This window comes from Plutella xylostella, chromosome 13 (assembly GCF_932276165.1).
Source record: "Plutella xylostella chromosome 13, ilPluXylo3.1, whole genome shotgun sequence".
NCBI classification, from domain to species: Eukaryota; Metazoa; Arthropoda; class Insecta; order Lepidoptera; family Plutellidae; genus Plutella; species Plutella xylostella.
Genome location: NC_063993.1, coordinates 6635933 through 6662212, shown reverse-complemented (window position 1 = coordinate 6662212; position 26280 = coordinate 6635933). Strand labels below are relative to the sequence as shown.

Here is a 26280-nt window from a genome sequence, read left to right as displayed (position 1 = left end):
ATAATTAAACTCTACCCAGGATCGGATGGTGTGGTCAGATTAGCGGATATTCGGGTTGCAAATGGAGCAACGCTCAAGCGGGCAATAGGTAGGCTATCTAGACTGCCTTTAGACTAATTACAAAAAAAAATCGGTTGTACGTATATACTTGTATACTTATTTATTTTTAAGCAGCGGTTACTGCTTAGGCGGGAGAATGTTCGGTACCGACGAACACTTTAATAATTGTATGTGGGTAGGTTCTTATATTTGTATGTGGGTAGGTTCTTTTATTTTTGACAGTCTACCCAGTCGTTGGCAGCCTCTCGTCGGGTTATCTGCTCTTGTTTTTCGGCGCGGTCTCGATATTCGCAATATTTGTATTTTCGGTTAAATATTACCAGCTGCTATTAGGCATTATATTTGTGTATACGATTATAAGTGGACATGTGATTTTGTGTGTGAGAACCTCAAGATTAAAACGGATTACTCAAGCATCGGGAGGGCCCTCCACGCCGAGCTTTGGACCTTGAACCTTCACGTGAGCAAAAACCTATATAATATTTATTTTATTAAATATATTTATCCAACACTTATTATTTCCAATATTGAAGATCCTCCCTTCTTCAAGTGGCATCGCTGTAGCAAAATCTATACAAAATCATCATCATCATCATCAACTCACCAGTAATGCTCAAGTTGAAGAACCGGCTATGTCTCTCCAGATCATTGAAGGCGACACACTCGTACTTGCCCTTGTCCTCTTCGTGCATCTGGCCGATGATGACCGTTGAGTTGAGGGTGGTGTCGTTCAGACTGGACAGGACCACCTTCACGTCTCGGTAGTCTGTCAGTTGGAGCCCGTCCTGATTAGAAGAGGTTTTTTGTAGATGTTGCAGCAAAACAGTGTAAGTTTACATGGAGCCTACACTGGCAGCAACCTCTGACTTGATGTGTGTCTCGAGTTTTTCATACCAAGCCAGCACTGCAGGCCTGAATAGAGCGCCTGTCCAAATCTTTTGCCAGTGGCTGGCGCCACCATTAGATAGATAGATAGATAGAATATTCTTTATTTGTACACAAGAATAGATTATACAAAGCTTAAATATAAACACATAGGTACAAAAAAGGCGGTCTTATCACTAAAAGCGATTTTTTCAAGACAACCTTTAGGTGGACGAATATTTATGTTCAGATAGGCAGACTGGCTTAGTCTAATAACTCTTTCAGTTACAGCATGTGTTTCGTACAAGGCTTTTAGTGCTACAACTAAACTCAAATCTAATTAATATCCTGGACTCATAGAAACAGTTGGAGGTACCCATTTATGTATACGAAACAGGTAAGGCTCGAATGTGGCCGGACCCAACAGTGACGATATGGAGCAGAGCTATCTACATGGACATAGTGGACAAACGTTTTTGTTTAGTCAGTTGAATATCCAACAAAACTAGTTACGCTCACCTTGAACCACTGTATGTCGGGCCTGGGCACGGCGTCGGCGAGGCAGCTGAGCCGCACCGGCTGGTACAGGTACACGTCCGTGTAGTTGTCCGTGCTCGGCTCTATGAACTCTATGCCACGTAGCTCTGCAAGTGTTTGTGTTAGTTACTGGAAAGTTTGGGTCTTCTTCTTCTTGAGTGTCAGCGGTCAATAGACGGGTTCGTTATGGACGTCGATAAACTCCTTTAATGCGCGTTCCATCAGTCACAGCATATTTATGGCGTATCGCGATGAAGAGACGTTTATCTACCTACGTCGATAACGATCCCTTGGAGCGTCCACAGTATCGGGAATGTAAGCTACATAAATATCAAACCACATAGATTGTGATGTGCTCTAAATATTTAATTAGGATAGATTAAAAAACTCGATCAGAAGACAGTTTGGTCATGAGAGTCATGAGCTCATGAGGGGCATTGGTAAATGTAAATTTTTCATCCCTCTTTTAGTTATGCTATAGAATGCTTAGTCAGTAACTTATTAAAAACAACAAATTCATCGACTCTAATCTTTGTTAACAATGCCATTATTTCCGACAGAAATAACGACCTACTTATCTTCTACATAAATTGATTAACAAAATTTTACAAACCTTTTACTGAAATAGATATCGTGTCTGTTTGGTTCTGGCCGTCATAGCGCACTGCGACGCAGGAGTAATTACCAGCGTCGTACGCAGAAACTCTATCGAACTTCAGTTTAGACACTAATGATAAATCGTTTGATGAATTGTTAACTGTAAAAGAAGATTCTATATATGATTTTTATCTAGATACATTATTATAATCTATCAGAAAAACTCGAAACAAAATTAAATAATGTCAAAGAAAATTGAGAAAACTGCTGTGAAACTAATCAACTCGGCCACATATGCAATCTGCAGCCAGGCACATTAGATATTTTCAAGATATATCTAGACAAAAAAGGCTTACTGTAATTAGACAAATCCTTTCCATCATCTCGTATCCACGTTACATACTCATAGTCGTATATTGATGCTAAGCATATTTTCACCACCAGCTGAGATTCTGGATACCACTCGTTCTTCTTATTCAGAATACCAAAGCCTCCTGGTATTTCGTAGACAAGAAATCTGTTAGTGCGTTCGTCTTCACCCATTTTGTTTTTAGCTATGCATGTTATATTTCCTGAACTTTGCACTCTGTTGATTTTGAGCACTGATTGCATTTCGTACAGAGATCTCATGTAGTCAGTGCCCTGAAATGGAACAAATCAAATATTCAGGGTATAAATGTGTGACAAATAGTGAGTTAGACTTGGGACTGAAATCAGTCAAGCAGAAAACATTGTGTCTGGTAAACTTGAACATTTGTGGTTTAGCTGACGGACTGGCAGAGACGTGAAAAGATCATGGAATATTTTAAATTTGTTGCTGATACTGGAAGTAATATTATAATTCCTCGGTGCAAGTTTAAATGCAAGTTTAATTACTTCATTAATAAAGTATTAATTGTTTAGTTCCTATTGTTGTCTGCAACGCTAATAACCTTTTTATCTAATTAGTGTTTAACTGTCTATTGTTGAACATGGTTAATAATAATAACTTGTAATAAGTACACTCAAACAACGGTATTGTCTGATAGTTTTTTCCTACATTGTATTACTTGTGCAGTCATGTGGTTGTGATGTCATCGAGGTTGAATGAACACTACTTATGCGACGTTTCACTACTTCACATTACTGACTGAGCTAGCTAGCTTAACATCACACATATATAAAGAGCCTCCATATGTTGTAATGCAATATCTCACTTCTCTAAACCTTCGTCTTTTCAACAACCTGTATAAATCTCGCACTTCCTGTGCAATTAGTAGGTAAAGATAGGTATATTAATATTGCACCTACCGGTGTTTCCTGAGAGTCTCCTTCATCTGTGACAAAACTCCACATCACGCTCGGCAAAGGATACCCAGTGGCTTCACACATCAAACTAGCGCTTGTGCCCTTGACATAAAACTTAGTTTCCTCTCCAAAGTTTTTTATCACTGGCCGAGCTGAAAAACGTAAATTATTTTAGATACCTACTTACTATTTTTGTAGTTGAACTATGTATTTGTATGTGCTTAGTTACTTTTTTAATTGGCTCCGTTGGCCCTTGAGTCGAAGAAATGTAATAGTTAAGAAGTCTGCACTCCACCCTTTGTTAATAGGCTCTATAGAGGTATAATGTTGTAATAACTGTGGGTCACGCAATCGTAAGTGAGCCTAAGATTCGGTATAGTGGTAGTTTTAATATCGCAATAGGGAATATGCGTAATTTTTTTTTATACTTTTATTGGATAGTTTTACATCACTTTATTATAGTAAAAAAAAATTCAACGCCAAAATAAGTAATTTAAGGTATTTTAAAGAAAGTTAAAAAATTACAACCATCACGACCACTTTGAAAATCCCGTCAGGATGGCGGGCTGTCGTGACGTCATAATCGTTTAATTTCACGGCTCAGAATAATGAGTCCCGTCAGTCGGCATAGATTTTTTACCTAATCAAGTAATCACAGAGTACTTTTGTATTTTCAACAAACCAAACATTGGTTTGTTGTCATGGTAACAAACGAAAAAGGAAGTGTATAAAGTGTGATCAGTGGCTGTTTTATAATGGTAATAAAGTGTGACCAGTGGCTGTTTTGTAATGGGAGCTCGTAAATAGCTGCTAGTAGCTCTTTTGAAATGGGAGCGCGCAAACCAGAGGACCTTTGTACACAATATTACGCTATAATGGCAATATGGCAATATGAATATAAAGTAATATTTGTATTGTATGTAAGTACTTACTGTAACTTTGGTTCTCAGTAAGAGAGACTAGAGTTAGTGGGTCATTCTATTCTATCATCTGTGGGGGTGTAAGAACCTGCACCTGGCTCTCTTGAATGGAACCATTGTGCATATCTCAAAGGTCTAAACCTCCTTATCTAAACTATCGAATAAGAGTATAAAAATATATGCATATTCCCTAATATTTGGGCATACGGCTCTCGACTTTTCAATAGTCTTTGCTGTCCTTTTCCGCAGCTGGCCACAGTTTACTCGTTCATACTGCGTAATAAATTTAATGTGTCCAGTTCTTCTGATTACGAGAATTCTTCCATAACTTAATTTAGAAAAAAATATCAACTTTTGAAATATACTAACGACTGCCATTATAACCTAAAAGTAGAAAGAGCAACTTGTGTCATGTTCATGTCATAATACTTACAATACAAATTTAATTTTATTGTGTTGCAATATGGAGCGTATTTGAGTGGCTCGTTGACTAGCGAATGGCTGTTTACGCCTCATTACAATAGAACAACTAGTGGCAGCCCATACACTACCAACAAAAAATATAAAAAGTCCTACACTTTGCAAACAAACAAGCATATCAAACAAGAAGTGGAGAGGTTATAGGAGGCTAGGATCTACTCGTATTGGAAGAATTTTTATGTGATCCATCGTATCTGATCACAACGAGCATCACAAATACTCGGTGACATTAACATTTCTTTGTTTACACTTGACATTTATTTAACTATACGCAAACGCAAAGAAGTTATTATTCTGAGATTGATATATAAAGAATTATGACGTCACATCCGCCCTAAGGAAATGGGTGACGTTTCTCGGAAGTTAGAATTTACCGAAGTTTTTTTGTACTTTTCAACTTCATTTACTTGCTCAAAAATAAATAATAATCAAAAATAATGATGGAGTCGTAGTTATGAAACAACAAAGTTTATTATAAATAATATTTGACCTTTATTTGAACCACTTGCATATTCCCTATTCCTTGTGATGTTATAACACTTTCTTATTCTTAGTATTTGAGTATTATCCTACCCTGATTAATAAAATAAAAAGACAGCAAATTCGCTAAAAGCGATGTCTTCCAGATAACCTTTAGATAAATGAATAAGACAAAAAAACATGTCTTACCTTGTACTCTGAAATTGTATGTAACGCTTTTCTCCTCATAATCGTTAGAGGCTGATAATGTATAGTTTCCAGTGTCATTCACCATCAATCCGTTGAGCGTTAAAATATAAGTCCCGGTTCTTTGGATCACATCCACTTTGTATCTTGGATTTTTTGTAATTACTTCGTTGTCTTTTAGGCTGAAAAACAAAAAGTTTAGAATGTAAAGTCTAGATACTATAGAGCTTCCCCTGTGTTATGGTATTTTAGACGTTTCCTTATGTCAGGTAAGTAAAGTTGGTTTTTCTTTGCAGTCGTCAAATATGTATGGGATTTCGAATGTCAAAAAACAATAATATAATGGACAGATAATATAACCTTTGATTATTAAGGGTGGGTTGCACCATTTAACTTTAACTATAACGAACGTCAAATCTCTTGAAGATTGATCTCTCTCGTCAAGGGATTTGACGTTTGTAATAGTTAAAGTTAAATGGTGCAACCCACACTAAATGGTCGAAGAGTATAACTAAGTACAAAATAAATGAGATGCCGTTATTTTTATAAGTAAGTACTTACATAGTTATTAAGTATAATACATATAGTTAGCCGTAGCAGAAAAAAATGAGCTACTATTATTTTCAGTACCTAGTATGCCTCTAGATTTACTAACTAAAACTAATTTTAATATTCTCTGTATTCAATTTAAATGTCAGTGTACATGTACATTAACTAAAATTATACAATGTTACGCGTAACTAGATAATATGTACCATACTTGAGAATTACTTACAAATCATATTTAGCAGGTGGGTAGGATTTCATATTGAAGTGGAATCTCATCATCTTGCCCTCTGGGTTCTCCAGAATGGGATCAGACCTTCCCTTCTTCATGGTAATGAAGCCTTTTTCTGAAAAAACAAATATCGTTAGTGTCATTATTCTCATTGAATGCAGTATTGGCATTCGACCGGCTACTGGACGTTAGACAGAAAAAATGCATAGTCAACTCTATCAATATGTAGAAATATGTTACCAGTTATTGGATGGAACTATAGGAAAATTTCCAGGAATCCCATACTCTGTATATTCATAAGACATGAGATCACAGCAGACGACACAAAGTGTCGCCACTTGAAACACATAGAAACTAAATTTAAAATTATATGTGACCAAAGAAACCTGTAGCAACCACCACTTTTGTCGTCAGTAGCAACCTTACGTCGTCCGCCGTCGTGACCTACACCTACGTCTGCGACGGACTACAAAATGCATGAAACCTTACAGCGAGTTTAAAGCGATGTGGAGCTGGCCATCTTCGCCGGACGCAAAACCTCAAAGGCGTGCGGACTGTCGCCGTGAACCGGCCTTACCTAAGAACTTCTTGCCAACGGTGGCGCTCTTCCTCTCGTGTCCGTAGTCGGTGATGCAGGAGTATATGGAGCTATATGTATACTACATAGCACGAAGTTTCTATGTTTTTCAATAGGATTCATTTGACCAAACAAACCTAGAGCTGTTGCGACGTCTACAATAAACTTGTCGCCTACTGCAGCCTCATCATCCGTGCCGCCCGCCGCTGTCACCACGCGCTCGTTGGTGTCGCGTGTTATTACCATCTATAAGAATAGAACTCAGTGTGCTATTCCTATTACCTAAGAACTTCTTGACGACGGTGGCGCTCTTCCTCTCATGTCCGTTGTCGGTGACGCAGGTGTAGTTGCCCGCACTCTCTCGGGCCGCATGGGTGACGGTCAGGTTGTTGTAGAGAGTGCCGCCCGCAGCCGTCACGACGCGCTCGTTGGTGTCGCTCGTTATTATCGTCTAGAATAGAATATCATTTTATTCAACGTAAAAAAAAACGATTTTTTATTTTGTTGATTTTCAATGTTAAGATAAGTCTATCACCATTTCACAAATGTTCAGTCACTGAGGAGAAGAAACGGCAACGTCTGTATTTTATTTTTAAATTGTTTAGGTTTTGATGACCTAGTGTTTTTTTACGATATGACTTGTGAAAATTTAATGGTACATAATATGTACTTTTAAGTTGTTTCTAAGTTACTAATTGTTTTCATCAACTTACAACATTTTATTACGAGGTTGACACTAATCATGTCGTTTGTTTGGCATATTGTAGAATTATACCATAATTTTACAATTCAATGTTTTTTGTTTTTTTTTTTTTAAGATTTTATTATCACTCCACAGACTTTATGTCCGTGCCTTTTTGAGAGATCAATATATTGTGAGAGTTTGGTTGTTTTTTATCTTCATCTTTTAACTACTCACTACTCAATGTGGAAGCTTATAATATATATATTTTATCTTTTATATATATATATACCTATATATTATTAATATTATTTTTTTTTTGCACTCCTGGAGGAAAATCTACACAGACACCTGGGAAGGGGACCCAGGTAGTGTCGGCCTTTAACCGACTAAAAACCCCCAGTTGTGCATTTCTTGTTTTTTTTTTTTTTTCTTTTTTTTTTTTCCTTTGTTTCACACAGTCACACTTACAATTATAATGGCAACAAACATTTGAAGGGTAGGGCCAGTGTCAGCTGTCTTCAGAGAACTTATAGTGCCACAAACTTATCTGTTCCGGTGAGAGCGAACTAAATTGGTCCATATAATCTTTGTCAATAATTCAATATGAAATTCATTAGTACAGTAAGTAATGAGGTATGGATGGACCAATTTAGTTCGCTCTCACCGGAACAGATAAGTTTGTGGCACTATAACAGACGCCTGTCAGTGGCCACACACTCCTTTTGTCATCGCTGTTGTTTTGCCTGGTGTTAATGTGTGACAGTGTTCTTAAAACTCGGTTCCCCTCATCTAGCCTAATCTTTATTGCCCTAAACTCGTTTCGCATACCTCGTAAGGTCTAAACTTTTTTGGTAGAATCATCACTTCGTCAAGACTTATGTGGCTTAAGACTCGTTTCGTCTAAAACTCTTTTGGCACAAACTTGAAACACCTAAGTCTCGTTTGCTCTAATTGTTCATATTGGTATAATCTTGTTTCTCCTAATATTATCTTTACAAATACTATGTAAGTATGTTTTAAATGTACAAATTGTGGTATTTTTCTCCTAAATCCCGAAAATCACGATGGGATCGAAACCTAAAGATAGGTGCGACGACGAGCAAAGCGAGGAGGAGCGTGTTAGGTGCACATTATCGTCAAAAGCAAAGCGGAGCGCAGCGAAGCGGAGCGGAGCGTTTCCCACATAGCGGCCACAAATACAAGGCACCAGTTTGCGCTATGTAGGGAGACGCTCCATCAAAGTTAAAGCCAAACGAATATGATTACTTTATATAACCTATGCCATAGCATTATTAGGCTATTCAAGATTTGGCTATACCATTATTAGGCTAAACAAGATTATGCGAAATAACTTTTTACTAAAAGAGATTTATGCCATACGATTTTCGGCGAAACGAGATTTTGACCAAACGTTACTATGCAATACGAGATTAGGCAAATAAATCTTAGGCCAGAAAAGGTAGAACCCTTAAAACTATCTTAATTTTATTGGTTAGTTCTTATACAGATAATATTAATTCATGATATACTATACAATACCTACATATCAAAACTATACAATACATGCTATATACTATTCATAACAAAACTATAAAATACATGCAATACGATTTGGCCGTCAATATAAAATTAAAATCAAAATTCTCCTATTCCGCTCCATTTTGCGTTGCCAAAAGCCTTGATTGCTGGGCAACGACCTCTTTGTCCCGATTTTTTATTGCCATCTTTAGGTTGTACTCGAGGATCCGTTTCTTCGGTGCTGTTATTGCCGTTTTAGCGAGGTTGCCGATAGCGTCCTCGGTGTCATCCGCATAGTAGGTGCAGGCGGAGGTGTGCCTCGACAGCGCCACTACTGCGTGAGGTATGCTATCATGCAACTTTATTTTATCTTTTGTTTTTATGATAATGACGGATTCGTACGTCAATCCCTGTGCTTCGTGTATGGTTAAGACGCGTGATCCCGTTCCTTCTCCAAACCCTTGGCTGGTCAGGGTCTCTTTTTCTTCCTGTGTATGCGTCAGGAATAGAGTGTTGGTTTGGGATTATGGAATTGCTGCGTCTGTAAACCTTTTCAGCTGCAGGGATTGGATACGCGCTGTGGCTGCGTATATGCCTGAGTATACTTCTCTTAGGGCGTATGCAACATCCATGGGGTTTCTGTATGAGCACAACAGCTCCTGGGTGATGTTTGCTACCAGTGTTGGGCGACTGTACCTTAGTTCGAATAGGTTCTCTCTGTCTATGTACGGTAGCTGGTTGATGTCTCCGATTAGAGCAATATCACTGGCACGGGACAGGCGGGCGGCAATTACGATTGCCCCGAAATGGTTCATCAGGGCCTCGTCAATTATCAGGCGTTGGCATCCGACATGTTCTCTAAAGCCGTTTACTAGGACTGATGCCATCGTACGTACCCTAGTTCTAACCATGTCCCCGATCCTATGCGCTAGCCTGTTTCGTATATCGACGGCCGCCTCAGTTGTCGTGGTGATAATGGTGTCTTTGCTCACATCGAAGTTATTTACCACCCAGGTTGTCTTCCCACATCCAGGTACCCCGTTCACCCAAGCGATGGTGGGCATCGTCCAGCTATTCCAGGTAGCGTTAATGGTTTCCGCTTTTGCTAGGATTTTGTCCTCTAGCATAATCCTGGTACACTGAGCTACGACCACCATTTGGTTGTTGTGTGGGAGAGTGAGTTTCGGGATGTTGCGTTCCCAGGGCACGAATCCGCATTCCTCGCTATAAGCCGCCATATACGCTCCAGTCATTTTGCCTCTGAGGACTTGGCAACTACTGTTATCGTATATGCAGGCTTCGGCCTCCTCGAGTAAAACTTTTAGCCGGCTTTCGTTCTCTTGCCTGTAGGTCTGCATGATCGTTTTGCAGGACAAGAGATTTACCTGCTTTGTGGCGGTTGTACAATTCAATGTTTATAGGAGGGGTTTATCAGTTTGTGAGATCTAGGTATGTATTAAAATAACAAAATTATGTCAAAAGTGAGATTATATACAATACAATACAATACAATATAACTTTATTGAACAAAATATTATTATAATTATTGATTATTCTCCATTTAAACATCTCAACGCCTCAAAACCGTATTTTGATTCAATTGAAATAAATATTACTATGCATCTCTACATTTTATTCTATAAGTACTCCTAGGAAAGGGCAAATAATCACAGTAGTACCATGTGTCACACTTGCTACATAATAACTAAACGAATCAGCAAACTATGTAACATCATAGTAGTACTCGTGTATTACAATAATTATTATCAATGTAATAGTACCTATGTACTTTAATACGAATACTAATCGTATAACATGTATTGATTGTACATAAATACTAGCGTTTTCCTTAACATGTCATATTCGAATAATATATTATCTATGACTCACAAACTTGTCTCAGTCAGAGTTTGCCCACACTGCTCCATGCATTGCACCCCTCCCTTGTACGAGTTTAAATAGTTCAAAGTATCTATTGTTTATCTTTGTGCGTTATTGTTGACCCTCTGATACAGGAGCCGATAAATTCAAATTGCTAAAGTAATTACCTTCTCAGCCTTTTCTGGATAAGTCCATGTCAGCATGAGAGCCGTGTTCGGTACATACACGACGGTACAGTTCAGAACAAAAGTGTCTCCGTCAAGGAAATAAGGCTGTGTCACAGAAACCTTAGGCTCAGGCAGTTGATGCACTAGTACTGAAAAAAAAAGTTATGGTATATTATAAAATATGACCATAATTATTAACTGTTATATTTAAAGTGGAAATGCTTCATTCTAAAAGTGATCAATTCAATGTTCAATAGTTGACTTAATAAAAGACAAGAAATTGAACGCTTTTTAAAAAGTACAAGTTGCAAATAAAAAAATGCATAGGTACATAGTAGCGAAACTAATCAAAATGATTTCTTTTAAAACATTGACTTTATACTAAATTAGTTAAAAGCTTGGGATGAAAACATTATCATGAGAACTACATTCGATAAAATAATTTAAAATATTGATAATGTAGGTTGATCATAATCATAACATTACATACACTAAACTACGCTGAAATTAATATGGCAACATAATAATGTACAGGTGTTAGTAAGTTAGTATTTGTACAAAGAAATAAGTGCAGACAGAGTTTTAGAGCAAAACCAAACCAAGGAAGTAGAAAGAAACTCGCAAGCTCAACAAAAACACAGAGTATTATTGGAAACCATAAGAAAAACCGACAAACATGCTACCTCGTTAATTGACACCAACGACCTTATTAAAAAATAAACCTAGTTTGGAGCCTGGACTCATACTATGAATTTTCAGAGCTGAAATTTCATTGCACGTTTCCAGGTGTTATCTACGCGAGAAGAGAGAATTTTTAAAACTAGGCTTGATTTTCATAAGGCCCACGAGTTGTGTTTACTTACAATGTATAGTTTTATCTGTGGTATCGTTGCCCCGGCGAGCTTCGCATTTAGTATTCGGAGGGGGGATACGAGCTCTCACTAAGAACCCAATCTTTGGAGAGTAGGTCTGCTTTTTGCTCTGCAGCAGTTACGTCGTAATGCCAATTAAACAGGATATAGTTAGTAAGGGACTAGCTGACGGTAGCTACGTTTTTCAATTTTAAATTTCGAATATTACAAAGTTTATACTTCGTAATAACAATTATTTTCAGAAAGTGTAAAGATTGATTCAATTTAAAATTGACAAACATTTTAGCGCATTCACGAGATTTTTTATATATTAGTAGTTCATAATTTATATAGATAGAGTGAATATAGCTTTTGCTGCTATGTATTTACTCTCGTCAATGCGCTTCAATAGATTGTTAAATAAGTAGAAGTAACTAAACTATACACTAAAAAGCACCTACATTTGTGAACATATACGTCTTTCGACTGGAATTGGTCAGAGCTCGCAAAGTTACAAGTGAAAAATGAGACATCCATGAGATCTCGCGAATCTAAAATAAACCCCAACTTCGGGTTGTAGTTCTCAATATTTTCGTATTCATTGTCTGCTTCATTGGGGTCCTGGATAGAATTCAGGTAGAGTTTTATTTATTAACCCATGCTTTTTGTTTATCAGCAATAAGCTAAGACTGACCTCGGATCATTTAACAAGCAGTAGAATTATCAAGGTATAGGTAAAAGTTACTCTTTTATTCTCGCAAGCAGACTAGCATACTGGCATGAAAACAGTTAAAAATAGTCATTTTAGTAAAAACATACACGTTACAAACCATGCAAAAGCTAGTTATTCTCTTTGAGAAACGAAATATTATTTGAGTAATGCGTTTGTTTATCTGCATTCCAACGGGTGCGTGCAAATACCTTCTCGTCCTTATTACAAATTATTTGCTTCGTCATTGAATTTAATACTGTAAGATCGATCAGCTTTTTTAAATTCTTCTTCATGTTAAATTAATCATAATTCTCACATTTAAGCGAATACATTTTGTTTTTATCCAATATACGTACCGTGTTCAATGTAACTTGAACGTCGGGCGTGGTGGGCCTACATCCTATCACGACATCTGAATCAACTGTAGCGATTACAACCTCTTTCATTGGCGCAAGAAGACTTTCAGTTCCTAAAAGATACAGAGTATTTTAGTATTTTTGAGTAGAACCAACTGCGGTAAGTATGGCATTATTGGTAAGAAATTGTATCTCACCATTGACGTAGACGTAAATGTACGAGATATGTGGCGTGTTTCGCGGTTCTTCTTTGATATCTGACAAGAATTCTGTATCTGTTACAGTGTCGTCGAAGCATGCGTAGTAACCGATCGCATAGTCGTCTACGTTGTACAGGTGCAGTGCCACCTTATAGTGACTCTCTGGATCGTGTGACGTCATCTCCACAGTCATGTTGGTCTGAAACGACGTTTGGTACGCTTCTTCTGGCACTTCTTGTTGCTTAAACGTAAGTTCTCGCTTTCCACTACAGAAGAACGTATAGTTTTGACCCTTCTGTAACACGACCTCGCTTTGTGTTGGATAAATTTTTGGGCCATCCGAAGGACGATTATCTGAAAAGGACAATGGTCTATCTTTGTTTGTATCCTCATAACATTAATGTCTTAAGTGCAGTCTGCATAAATTGGTCACTTAGATATAATGCTACGTACAATTAGTGTAAAAGGAGTAATGTTAACCCTCTAACTAGATTACTGTCTTCGCCCGCTCCCATTGCACGAAGTAGTTAATCATGTGGGGTATAATAATGTAAACAGGGGCGTCGGTGTGCTCGTCATTTATCAGTGAGCTAGTCGATAGGTAATATATCAGCACCTGTTGGGATGAGTGACAGTACAGAGGGCTCAGTACTAGCTCGTCCATGTAGTCTGTAATACGAGTAGCCGATATTGGAGGGAACTAATTAGTAGGGCGCGACGGGGAGCGGCCACATTCGGGAAATTAATCCTACCAGACGCTGATAACAATTGATTGTATCAAACTGTGGCCGAAGCTACCAATTAAGTGATTAAGACCCTGCGGGTTCTACTTAGCGGCAAATTACGGCCGACGCATTATGCCGCATGACGTAGGTACGCCTTTTACTTATATTTAGCTTATAACGTTAAGTTGGTTGGTAAGTTCCAGTACGTAAAACTGGGCGAGGCAAACTATCATAACAATCATATAAAATACTAAATAATATTCCTTCTTCAGTGATAGTTTCTAAAAGTTTCTATATAACTTTTGAAAGTTACAAATTAATTATTACTTATGTATCATTTACGTACTCTATGAAGAAAAAATTCTGTTTTTTCTGTTATTAGGATTAGGACCTTTTAGGTCATAGTGTAATGTTCTGTGCAGAGTTATGGAAAATTTTAATTTACCGACTAAAAAATCTGTTTTGTTATAGTTTACTGGTTTTTGAACAGTTGAGTCTGCGGCGCACTATCAGGGCAGTGCTTTTATCAACAATTTCATATTTTCCGCCCACCACTTGTTGAGGCTACAGCGTGGCATTTAGACATTTTTGAGATGTTTATTTTAATTATGTTCATATACAATGAATTTTTGCCTTCGGCTGATGACAAAACAATGGGCCAGAGTTATTTTGAAGAAAAAAAACCATAACACATGTAACATCCGAATTTCGCATCAATTCATGGTGCTGCAAAAAACGTTAATTTGATAGTTTTTAAAACTACATCCTGTGAAATTCGATTTAAGACATTAACTAAGATAAAGTTGCCGGATCCCACAGTAACCCACCAAATTTTGTCATTTGTTATCCACATGTGAAACTTCAGCATAGAATAACGATGTAGTTTTAATTATGAACGTTGTTAACTAACGTAAGTATTTTATTTTGGAATTGACATGTCAAAATATAAATTCTGTAACCGGAAAATGATATTTACGTAGGTAGGTTATTTTGGAACAAAAAAGTTTATTGTTTTGATATTTTCTGATATTCTCCTTTATGGGTGAATTATCTAGTCTGCGTAGATGCACTATTCCGACTTCTAGATCACTAAATAATCTAAAATTCAGATAGTGCTTTCCCTACCAAAAAGAGAAAGTCATTCCTTCGAGCTTACACATTTTATGGCGACAAACCACTTAAACTGATTGAACTACATAAAATATTTAGTACGCGTGACGATAAAAGCTGGCTTTGGAACATTACACCTATCAAATATTTAATAGTAAAGTTACCGCGATTATGTGAAAAGGATGACTTGCATGATTTTCAAAAGTTGTAGAAAAGGTGGTATTGTATCAGTGACATTCCCTTTAGCAGGTGAATTTGACAACAATCTTTGTTATCCAGTCACCTTCTCCTACATTTTTAGGTCGTTAGTTCAGCAGGTTTATTTATTTATTTAATACTTTATTGCACAAAAATGAGATATAAGTTTATCTAGAGACTCAATGATTTTAGTATACATTATTAATAATTTACTTTAAGTAGTATCACGATTCATGATTATAGTTCATATCTCTTGAGAGCTTTACAATTTTTTCTTATCCAAATGTTAGCCATGTGACTGACGCATAATCTGAAGAACATAGTCACCGGTCAGTATTTTTATCAAGAAATAGGTACTAATTGCGAAAGTTAAAAATATTCTTGGGCTGTTTCTGTCACGGATAAGATAACGTATCTAATTCTATAAAATTGCCCAATAATCTGTTCTACGGCTATGTTACTCAAATAAACAACAACTCGATGACATTCTTTACGAATGTCCAGTTTTTCATCAACTATAAATATATTATCTATCAATGGATATTTTGTTTACCTCGAACAGACAGATACACTACACTATGTTTTGATGGTAATTTATGATGAAATGTGATTTAATTTCAATTAATTCTTAAACTAGGTACGTCTCTATTAACTTGCCTTAAACCTTGCGTTGGCATGGCAGCAATCCAATATCGTATTCGCAAAATCAAATCAACAAATACTCATAGCCGTTGCCGACGCGTTAAAACCGGTTAAATTATTTTATTATAAATAAACACAGGCATTGTTAGAGATGTCTGGCGTATGGTGATAGTGCGCACATTCAAGTCTGCTAAACTACGTTTTTCCGTAGGTTCGGAGAGCTATCCACAACTACACTCGCGAGCAACCAAATCGACTCAAGCCTTGACGGCGCAAACATACATTAATACAAGTAAAATTATGAATAGAAATAATAAAAATGATATGTCATTTAAAAGCTTAAGATGTCAGCTTTAATTTGATATCATTATTATTGAAATCCATTCATCATTTTTGAAATAAATGATGTCTGAACGCAATTGTAGGAAAAACGGGAATTTAGGAAAAAAGGGTATGGGTATCGTATTATACAAATTAAACAAAAAATGTTAAGATAAAAATTTATTTATTTAAATCAATACTTTGTATTGCCCCCTCTTGCCCTAATTACAGCCTGCAGCCTGTTTCTCATAGACCTTATCAACTTTTTGACAGTTTCCTGAGGAATGCCGTCCCACTCCTCTAATAAAGCTGTCTTCAGCTCGTCCACGCTTGCAGGGACTGGATTCCTGGCCCGAACTCTTCTTTTGAGCTCGTCCCATAAGTGTTCGATGGGATTCAGGTCAGGACTGAGCGCAGGCCAGTCCATCGTGCGCAATTCCTTCTCTCTCAGAAACTGCCGACTGACTCGTGCCGTGTGGCAGCGGGCATTGTCGTGCATTAGCACGAAGTCTTCACCGACAAATTCTGCATAGGGCACAACATGACCGAGTAGAATGTCGGTGATGTACCGATCAGCTGTTAACCCGCCTCCTCGGCCGCCTCCAGGCACGAAAACAAGTGCGGTTTTTCCCTCTAGAGAAATACCAGCCCACATCATGCAGGAACCGCCGCCATATGCTACTGTTTCAGCGAAACAACATTGGGCAAATCGTTCCCCCGGACGCCGGTAGACCCGGCCTCTCCTGTCACTGCCATGCAGACACACTCTGCACTCATCAGTAAACAGGACCGACCGCCATTGCGCAATGCTCCAATCGAGATGCTCTCGAGCAAACTGAAGACGCGCTTGTCGGTGGCCTGCAGTCAATTTGGGGCCTGATGCAGGTCTTTTTGGTGTCAAGTTGGCTTCCTTCAAGCGTCTTCTCACTGTCCACTCGCTGACAGCCACTTGTCGTACACGTCTCAGTTCTTGCTGCACATCAACGCCCGTAAGGTGTCGATTGCGCAGCGAGGTTGAGACAATGAAGCGGTCGTCTCTCTCTGAAGTGCAGCGGTGGCGGCCCGTTCTTGGTCTTCGATTGAAGGCACCAGTCTCTTGGAACCGTCTGTATACTCGGGATACAGCAGACTGGCTCAAGTGGAGCTGGGCAGCGACTGCTCGCTGACTTAACCCTTGTTGCAGCAAGGCAACAACTTGAGCAGCTTCTTCTGGTGTGGTATCCATGGGTTTGCGAAAACAAGGAATACAATGCAACGAGATGTGTACCGGTCAACTTGCAACAAGCGACTGATAAGGTACACCGGATGTGGAAAGGTTTTATAGCGGGATCAGGTAGCGCAAGGCGTGGATTCCTAATGAGGTAATTAACACTGACGGGCAATTAAAATGCGTCATTAAATCTGCGCTTAGTTTTTTTTTATGGTATTGATCTTAATTGAAAGCCTAATTCTTCAGCTTTCGAATGACATATCACTTTTATATTTACCATTTATCGTTTTAGGAAAATCAATGTATATGTGCGCCGTGAAGGCTTGAGTCGATTTGGTTGCTCGCGAGTGTATATGTCGTTGTATTAAGAGTACCGATTGTATGACGCCTCTCGTTCCTTCGATTATAGTAAGCTATACTGACCCCCAAGAGGCTGAGAGGCCTTATCTCGTTGTAATAAGCGTACCGTTTGCATGACAGCAACAGAATAGATGACCGCCAGACTGTCCAAGGTTGTCTGTTTAGGAGAACTGTGTGGAAATGTTGCCATTAATGTTACTGTGATGCTAGTTATCAAGTACCGAAATCTTAACATATTGAAAAGAAAGCAAATCGCCATGTCTGTAGATCAATAGAATATCAATAATGTTCGAACCAATATAACACCGATAGTGTGTTCAAAGTCTGTGATATAATTATCGATAATTGGGTATCGTCAAGTGATTCACAGCCTTCTCAAGAAATCACAACTGTTCAAGCAGAACATGAGTCATGCGCCATTCATTTCGATGCTGACGGAGGCTGCGTCAGGACATTTTATACAAATTGCCTCCAAAATGAAGCACTATTATGTTCACTGTCTGAGCTCTTGACTCATTCCACCTTTGCTTGTTGACAACCTACTCAAATGTGCTTTGCATAAATAGATTGTTTACGTATCTCAAACTGTTCATCTCAAGTGTTTGTAAGGCACTTAAATTCAAAGTTAAACACAAAATGTATTAGGTTATCTCGTTTATATTATTCACAGCCTGACAAAAAGGTTTTAATTTTTTTAGCATAAGTACAGGACAGTATGTAAATATCCTGCAGCTATTCGTGAAATAACATTCTCGTCAGCACCATTAAATATTAGCATAGATTACCATGTTTGTTAACACAATTTACAACTCCCTCTTTAGCCATACAGCAATGGACTACACACCCGCAGGCAAAGCCACCACTTATCATCAACAACGCAATACAAGTTTGTTTACTGATGTAAAAATATCTCATTCATTTGTTAACACAACAACACGCGTCAGTAGCAAGCTATTAATTTGACTAAATTAGTGACAATCCATTTACAACCTAATCTTGCAAAAGATGAGAAGAGTGTAATTAAGTAACTATGTTAGATTTTTAAATGCAATACCAGTGCAGTACCAAAGTTAGAGTGTCTTAATAGCAGAGTTATAACAGGTTTTAATAGTACCGTTATGAAGTTGGAATCGTTTTAGTGAATTTGTGGCTGAGACCTTCATTCATGCAATAAGTGTAATCGATAAGGAAATTAACCATTTGCTAGCGGCTATTCTTAGTTCTACTCGTACGGGCTACGCCAGACAATTTTGCTCTACATCTCAGTAATTCGTTTCAATTAGGGTAAAATCTGTTGCTGCTCCCACGTACCTATCTTATTTAAAACTCTACCTTAACTCAATGTTATTGTTGATCAGACCATTGCTATCAGTGAGTCAAATCAGAGATTAAGTAGTGTAAAGATAAACTAGTAGGTAAGTAAGTGTCTGATTAAAATACTTTATTTACATCATAGATTATAGATTCGGCTGTGGGTATTTGGAAACTGCTCTGGTATTGGAAAAGGGTGCAACAGGAATCATAGCGTTCATTTCATAACTAGAAGTTAATAGTTTGAGAAGAAGGATTGTTGAAAGTGTGCAGTTGTATTTTTATTGAGTAAGTATTCCGCATCAATCCAAACTTAAAATTGGCAAACCTCCTTCTCCATAGTCAGTAGTCGTTGAAGATGCGGGCACGACAATAGCTACCCACAATACTAGCAACCTCCAACCAATCATTTTGACCCGTTTACTATGTCGGCAGAGAATATCAGCAACAGTTGCCATGTGGTGCTCAGATCATTGCAAGCTATATTCTATATCGGCGGTTCTAATTTTAAATCCTCTAATCCGTATCAAACGCATTCCACAGCGCACATTCCACAATAAAGTCTCAATCAGTGCTGTCGTAAACACTTAAAAACACACTTGGTCATTTTCATTGCAACTTTTATTCACTTGGCACGTAAACACAGTGTTGTTTTTGTGTCACTTTCACGCATTAGGTTAGTCACTAAGTGGTTGGAAACTTGGTTTAGAAGGTGTTTGTTTTGTTTGTGAAGTTCCCTGGTGTGCTGGTCGCGTGGGTCGGCGGGTCCGCGAGGCGTACGACGCGCGCCATCGACTCCGCGGGAATGTGCCGCGGCCGAGCTCCGATAGCCCACTGTCTCGATCCTCACTCGCCGGCGCTTCCACACACTATCAACAGTAACAGTACCAACATCATTGTATGGGAATACTGAGGAAAAAAAACGTAAATTGAGCTCAATTTACGACTCTGCCGTGTGCGATGCAGCGGCGCGTAAAATTACTTACATTGTTTGATAAGAGAATTTTCTGATTACATTAGCGACATAATACTTGAGAGCGTGTTATGTATGACCTCTACGTACACGCGTTGAAATCCAAACAAGGTTTTTGTTAGCGTTAAGTATGTACCCAGGCAGTTGGGCAGTATTCAAAACTGTTTTGGCCGCTGCTCGCCTAAGCGATATCGCTTTTAATCACGCAATTATTTGAAATTCACAACAAACCACAAAGCAACAAAAGTTTCACAAGTTCTGATTTGATTTGAAATTGGATTTCAAAGATTTTTATTTGAGAGGACAACATTTCTAAATATTCATTGGCAAATTGTTATTAGGCTTACTGCTGTTTATTAAAATTACTTACCATAAATAAGAAGGTAACAAATAATAATCATACAAAACACCTAAGATGAGAGTAGAATTACGATATCAATTTCGCCGAAGCTTCAAAATGACTGATGATCTTTGGAGCTGCCACGTTCTCAGGTATGGTGAGAAATGGGGAACATCTGTTGGCTTTGGTACAACGTATGTTATGATGTTACCCATATGTTTGCTATTGTACGGTTTATAGGATAGGATATAAGAAAATAAGTATAAAGGTTAATACTCATATCGCAGCCACTGGATTGAGCATAACATCCGTCAAATTACGTGAAACTAGAAACAGTGTAGTGCAGGCAAAGCAGCAGGAACACAAAGTAGAGTTTAAAACTAATTAATTTACGTACTACTTACCCCCGAGGAATATATTGTAATGAGCCACATGCTGGGAAAACACATTGTAGGCGCTGCTTAATACATACTTTATGCAATTCATATTGTTTAAAACAAATTTCTTGTAGTCCTCCTACACTCTACTCTTAAGCTATTTATCTTAATTATTCACCATTATTAGTAAAATTTTATTAATAGGATATTCTTAGTATGACTATGATTACTTACTTGGAAATACATGTTGTACCTGCATGCATACATACTATGCTCTTAATATAGGCCATTTATACGGGAATTATGACATTCCCATGGCCCAGTAGGGTCACTCTATACTGACGAGAAGAACGCTGTCGTGCAATCGGCACGTTCAATACAACGAAATAGAGTCGTTGCCGAAACTTAGTTTTTCGTAATTTCGAGTGACCCCGCAGTTTAACACTCATAGCAGCTACATGACTTGACCCGATAATAGAGTACTTAACTACCAATGATAAAAAATCGTGATAATCATTTATTTAGAATTCATACAGCTAGCTGTCGAAGTATCTAAACAACGAACATAGTTATAACTCTTATCATAAGTAGATAGAGAAGATAATGCAATCACAAATGAAGTCAGTGTTAGTGACATGGCGTGTGACATCTTTAACAAAATGACACTACCGTTATCGTGAGCTGGATGTTTGCATGCCCATAGTATAGCGATAACTAGAGAGAATATAACCACTGTGATATGATAACTTTATGATAACGATAGCGGATAATGCTTAGAGATTTACGAATAATTTTAGTTCACAGTCATGTAATTTTCTATTGAAGTACCTATACCTTGTACCTACGACGCCTACATTTAAAAATATGACTTCTTCAATCATGCCTCCTACACTATCAACATAATTAATCTAAATTTTATTTCCAATGAGTTGATGGCTTATTTCCACAAGTTCGGTTGGTTCGCCGATAGCCAATTTAATAAATTAAACAGAGTCACACAGAACACACGATCCGTACTAATTATTGTAATATCGCAAATTGGACTAAATGCTAATGACAATTGTTATGCTCGCAGGCATTGTTACTATAAACAGTTTTGCTACTGTTCCTCATACCTTCATTGACAGACTAACTGAAGATTTATTTACCAATAAGGTACCGAATAACCTCTATCCTAAAATCCAAAATCTATAAGTACCTACAAAGTATAGCTGGTACCTAATACTGACTTGTTAATCAGGTTAAAAAGGATGTTTAAAAATCTATGTTTAAGTATATCAATTACTATGTACTTATTGAATTATAAATGCATATTGCATACTGCGAACTCTACATTTTCATAACAATAAACAAATAAATATCTACCTATAGACAGAGGTACAAAGATAATGATTATATACTGAATTATATATTTCTGTATATAATTTTGTTATAATACCTAGCTTGTTTGGTCGTCCATTACGACTAACGTTAAATTACATCAGTGTAACACAAAAAGCCGGAACCCTACAATTCCTTTAAAGTACTATTGCCAGGTAATCTACATGAAAAGGCTTGCAAGAAGCTTAATGTATGCAACAATGCTGCAGATTAACTGTCAGATTCATATCTACAGTTAACCTGCTGATGTACAGCGTTTAAACACCAAGGCCTTGACCTGCCGGCGTCGCGTGCCACCATTTTAAATGTCACCAGAAATTTGAGGCAACGCACCTAACAGGGAATTACGCAAGGACATACGTAAAGTAGGCGGTAAAAAAACCTAGTAATTTCATTTGGAATTAGATTTGGTTTCTTTGTTCTTTATGTACCTATAAACACGAATTAATGCCTTTAAGATAAGTTACTAAAATAAATAAAAAATGAAAAAAGGCTAATTTATACTTATATTAAACGTTAAAGCTTGAGACGTAAACTTATAAGCAAGCGCAGATTTATAAGTTTTTCAGTAAAATCTTTGTAAGCCCGAGGTCTTATAAGAATATTTATTCTAGTAAGATGGAAGGTACTATACATAAAAGAAAAGCATTGAAAAAGCAAGAAAATAATTGTTAGAATCAATGCATACTGCCAGCGTGACCAAGAGTTTATTCCTAAGGGGAAAAGTAACCGTTGTGTAAGTTTTCCACTGCAGATCTACATGCCAATGGAAACCTTTGTCTCGGTTGACACACTATTAACATGTAATAAGTAGGCATAAATACCTACCTCCCGAGTATGTTACTCACCAGAGTCATACAGTTAATATTGTAAAGGTATTATACTAACAGATTGAGTACTACCTAATGAATAATTATTTATTTATGATCCCGAAAAAAAATCAACCACAGGCTATCGATTAAAATCGATCGAAAATTGTTCAGTTTGTCTGATATCTTATTATATTATTTATTTTTCATTTACTCACCAACATCTAAAAAAAAAAGATAATATAATATTTTATATTCATATTTAACAGCACGTACATAATAGTAATTTTAATATAGTGCGGTTATGGTGGATCTTAATCATTTCATTAACGGTATTAAAAGTCGATGTTTCACGCTGCTTTTAGTATCTGAATAAAATTAATACTAAACTTATTTCATTATGAACATAAAATGAGATTTTTATTAAAATTATTTAATTATTTAAAAAAAAAAAATACCATGAAGACGGAAATATCCTAATACCAACGTTTGGTAAATACTTGGCAGTAACTTGTACCCATGGTTATAATTATGCTTTTACCTAAATCTATTTAATAATAATAAAATTAGAGGAGAAATTTCACACATAACGTTAATAATAATATATATTGTGCCATATCATATTGTTAGCATCTTTTGGGGAGTTATGTGTCCATCCAGCACTACAGATGATTATTGGCTGATGATGATGATGATGATTCTTGTAATCGGTGAAGAACTTTTTGTTTTTTCTTAATGATCATTCCAGTCCACTTAAATTATTATTGTGTGACCATTTTTAGCTAATTTTTCATTCATAATTTTCTAGGGTTTTTAAGATGGAATTTGCGCTTTGCTTTAGCACCTTGCAGAGACTTCACGGCGATACTCTGTAATGTCACATTCACACACCGCTTGGATATCGGGGGCAAACAGCAATTTCGTTTATTAGACGGTAAGGGCGGGGAGGGGAGAGGAAGGACCGCGGGGGAGGGGAGAGGAAGGACCGCGGGGGAGGGGGTAGTGTTACGTCAATCAACAATGATGACGCCAGTCCAGCCTTCATTACCTATTTAACCTTTTAGTCCGTGCCGGTACGGAGTGGCAAATTTTATACAGGCTGGTTTAATAAATTGAATTACTTAAATAATTTCAGACACCCTGGTATACTTTTATACAGTTGCATGAGTGGTAGGTAAGTATACGAGAACTAAGCCGAAAGGGGATTGCTCATGGGGGCATTGTAAAGAAATTTTATCCTACGAGGAATTCGCAATAAAAAATATGCTTTTCTATAGTTAAAAGTCGCGTGACTTACTTAGTTTAGTTCCACTGTGAATTTTTTTTTTTGTAAATTTGAATTGGTTTGTTTTTTTTTTTTTTTGGGTTAGCTTATATTATATTTTCCGCTGCTATCGCATTTTTTCCAAGAACAAAAGTTGCTTGGTATGACGATTTGTATTACCTCCTAACGGGATTTCGTTAACTTATGGGACACCCTGAATACATCATATACATTACCGAAATAAATTCTCCATTGTACTACAAATCAGAAAAGTAATGTCTTTCAGCGAATCAATAAACTGGCACATAAAACGAGAACCCTTATGGTTTATGTAGGGTGTATGATGTGGGAGTTACAACTCACTTACTAATAATAATAAAACAATCGTAAACAAATCGTCTCAACTCAGCTTGAACGGTAACAAGCTTTAATTAAAGTAAGGCAAGACACATCATCATCATCAGCCTACTATCGCTTACTGTTGGGTATAGGCCTCCTTATTTGTTCGCCAATTCTTCCGGTCCTGTGCCGCTCTGGTCCACTGGCAAGACTCAATTTTGGAAATTTTATGAAATTATTAGAATATGTAGAATCAGACAATGTTAAGTTACACACGACTTTTTACTAATTATTCGACTTTTAGACATTATATTGATGCGATTTGTATTTTTCTGATTTACATAGGCATAGTAACATAGCTAAGTACCTACTATTTTTTACCTACTTGTTGTAACGCACACCGCGTTATACTATTGCACTATTACTATCTGTAAATTACTACGTTCTATTTTCCTCCTACAAAAAGTTGGTCACAGATTGCCGGTCTTGTGCAACCTTTACGTTAATCTGAAAGAAAATTTCCTCTCTTTGTCCACTGTAAAACGTAGGTTCTCTTTAAATAGCATCACAACTCTCCTTCCGTCCATCTCGAATACTCGACGACTTAGTTTAACACAAATCCATAAATGCATTGATCTCTACATCCTTTGTTTCGACATTATTAGATACGTTACGATTTGGTATGGAAGCAGGTCTACTGCGTCACCAAAAAATTCCTATACACTGGTCTTTACTTAATAAGTGGCTAGCTTACTTTATTCTACAATAAAATCTATAATTGAAGCTAATATTATTTTAATACTGACTGTTGCAAAAGTGATATTATCATATTATAAGTAAGATAAAGTGATATTGTAAGTCAAAGGGGGGCACGAGTGGACTAAGCTCGAAGTGCACGATGGCTTTTCAGCGTACCTCTGAAATACCCTTAAATTTAAATCATTTATCTTCAAACAAGAATACAGTAAAAAAACATAAAATGTTTAAAATAATCCTCGTATCCTTGTACATGTGGTTCATTGTCCACTTATCCCGATGGCCGCTTCCCGTCGGTCACTTATCACTGGAAAACATCCGCTGTGCGATTAAAAAACAATCCATGAATGGTACATACTTAGCGTTCGCATTTTTGTAACAATATTTTTTTATAATTATCTTTCTGGGAATTTTATTTTGTTATGCTTTTATCGATACATACCACAGTAGTTAGTATCTCATATTAAATTTGACTTTTTCCTTGAGTTATGTAGATTCCTCAAAAGATATTGTTTACCCAAGACATAAATAGGTCGAGACTAGAGACCCATGACATCAGACATATTTATAATTAAAAATCTGTCGTGTCTCGACCACGGATTTGACACTGGGTTCGAAAGGGTTAATCAAACGTTTACTAATTAAATTGAACTTTATAATTATTATAGGTTATAGACCTATAGGACATCAAGTATAAAACAAATTAAATACAAAATAGTGTTTTTATTAACTTGAATAGGTATTAGTAACATAATTATTATTTTTCTTAGGTGTAAGTTTACTTAAATAGAATGTAGTTTTCATTTAGCTTAAACAAAACATAATTTAATGGAATAAATAAGCACTTAAATATACGATTCTATGTATTACAGAATTATAGTCTGCAGGTAGGTACGCAGTCACCAAAAGAGGTAAGAGTTTACTCTGGGACTGGATATTTATCTCTTTTGCTGGTGGCACATACCTGCTATAGTGCCACAAACTTATCTGTTCCGGTGAGAGCGAACTAAATTGGTCCATACCTCATTA

General features: G+C 37.1%; 1 protein-coding gene across 8 annotated transcripts in view; it reads right to left on the bottom strand.

Annotated features, from left to right (window-relative positions):
* Positions 1-19887, bottom strand: part of LOC105389502 (vascular endothelial growth factor receptor 1) — a 36198-nt gene extending 16311 nt beyond the window's left edge. For 2 of the 8 annotated variants that reach the window (XM_048624812.1, XM_038111893.2), the window contains exons 1-13: positions 19342-19884; positions 13134-13490; positions 12937-13049; positions 12330-12489; positions 11018-11166; positions 7049-7217; positions 6187-6304; positions 5415-5593; positions 3349-3497; positions 2415-2700; positions 2075-2218; positions 1444-1568; positions 665-845 (exon numbers count right to left, since the gene is read on the bottom strand). In XM_048624812.1, coding sequence (XP_048480769.1) covers positions 665-845; positions 1444-1568; positions 2075-2218; positions 2415-2700; positions 3349-3497; positions 5415-5593; positions 6187-6304; positions 7049-7217; positions 11018-11166; positions 12330-12489; positions 12937-13049; positions 13134-13490; positions 19342-19471 — 2260 coding nt within the window. In that variant the 5' untranslated portion in view covers positions 19472-19884. Of the gene's footprint in view, positions 1-664; positions 846-1443; positions 1569-2074; positions 2219-2414; positions 2701-3348; positions 3498-5414; positions 5594-6186; positions 6305-7048; positions 7218-11017; positions 11167-11880; positions 11999-12329; positions 12490-12698; positions 12837-12936; positions 13050-13133; positions 13491-19341 lie in introns of those variants that run through there. The other 6 variants (XM_048624814.1, XM_048624813.1, XM_048624815.1 and 3 more) reach the window with 6 other exon arrangements.
* Between the last annotated feature and the right edge of the window lie 6393 nt (positions 19888-26280).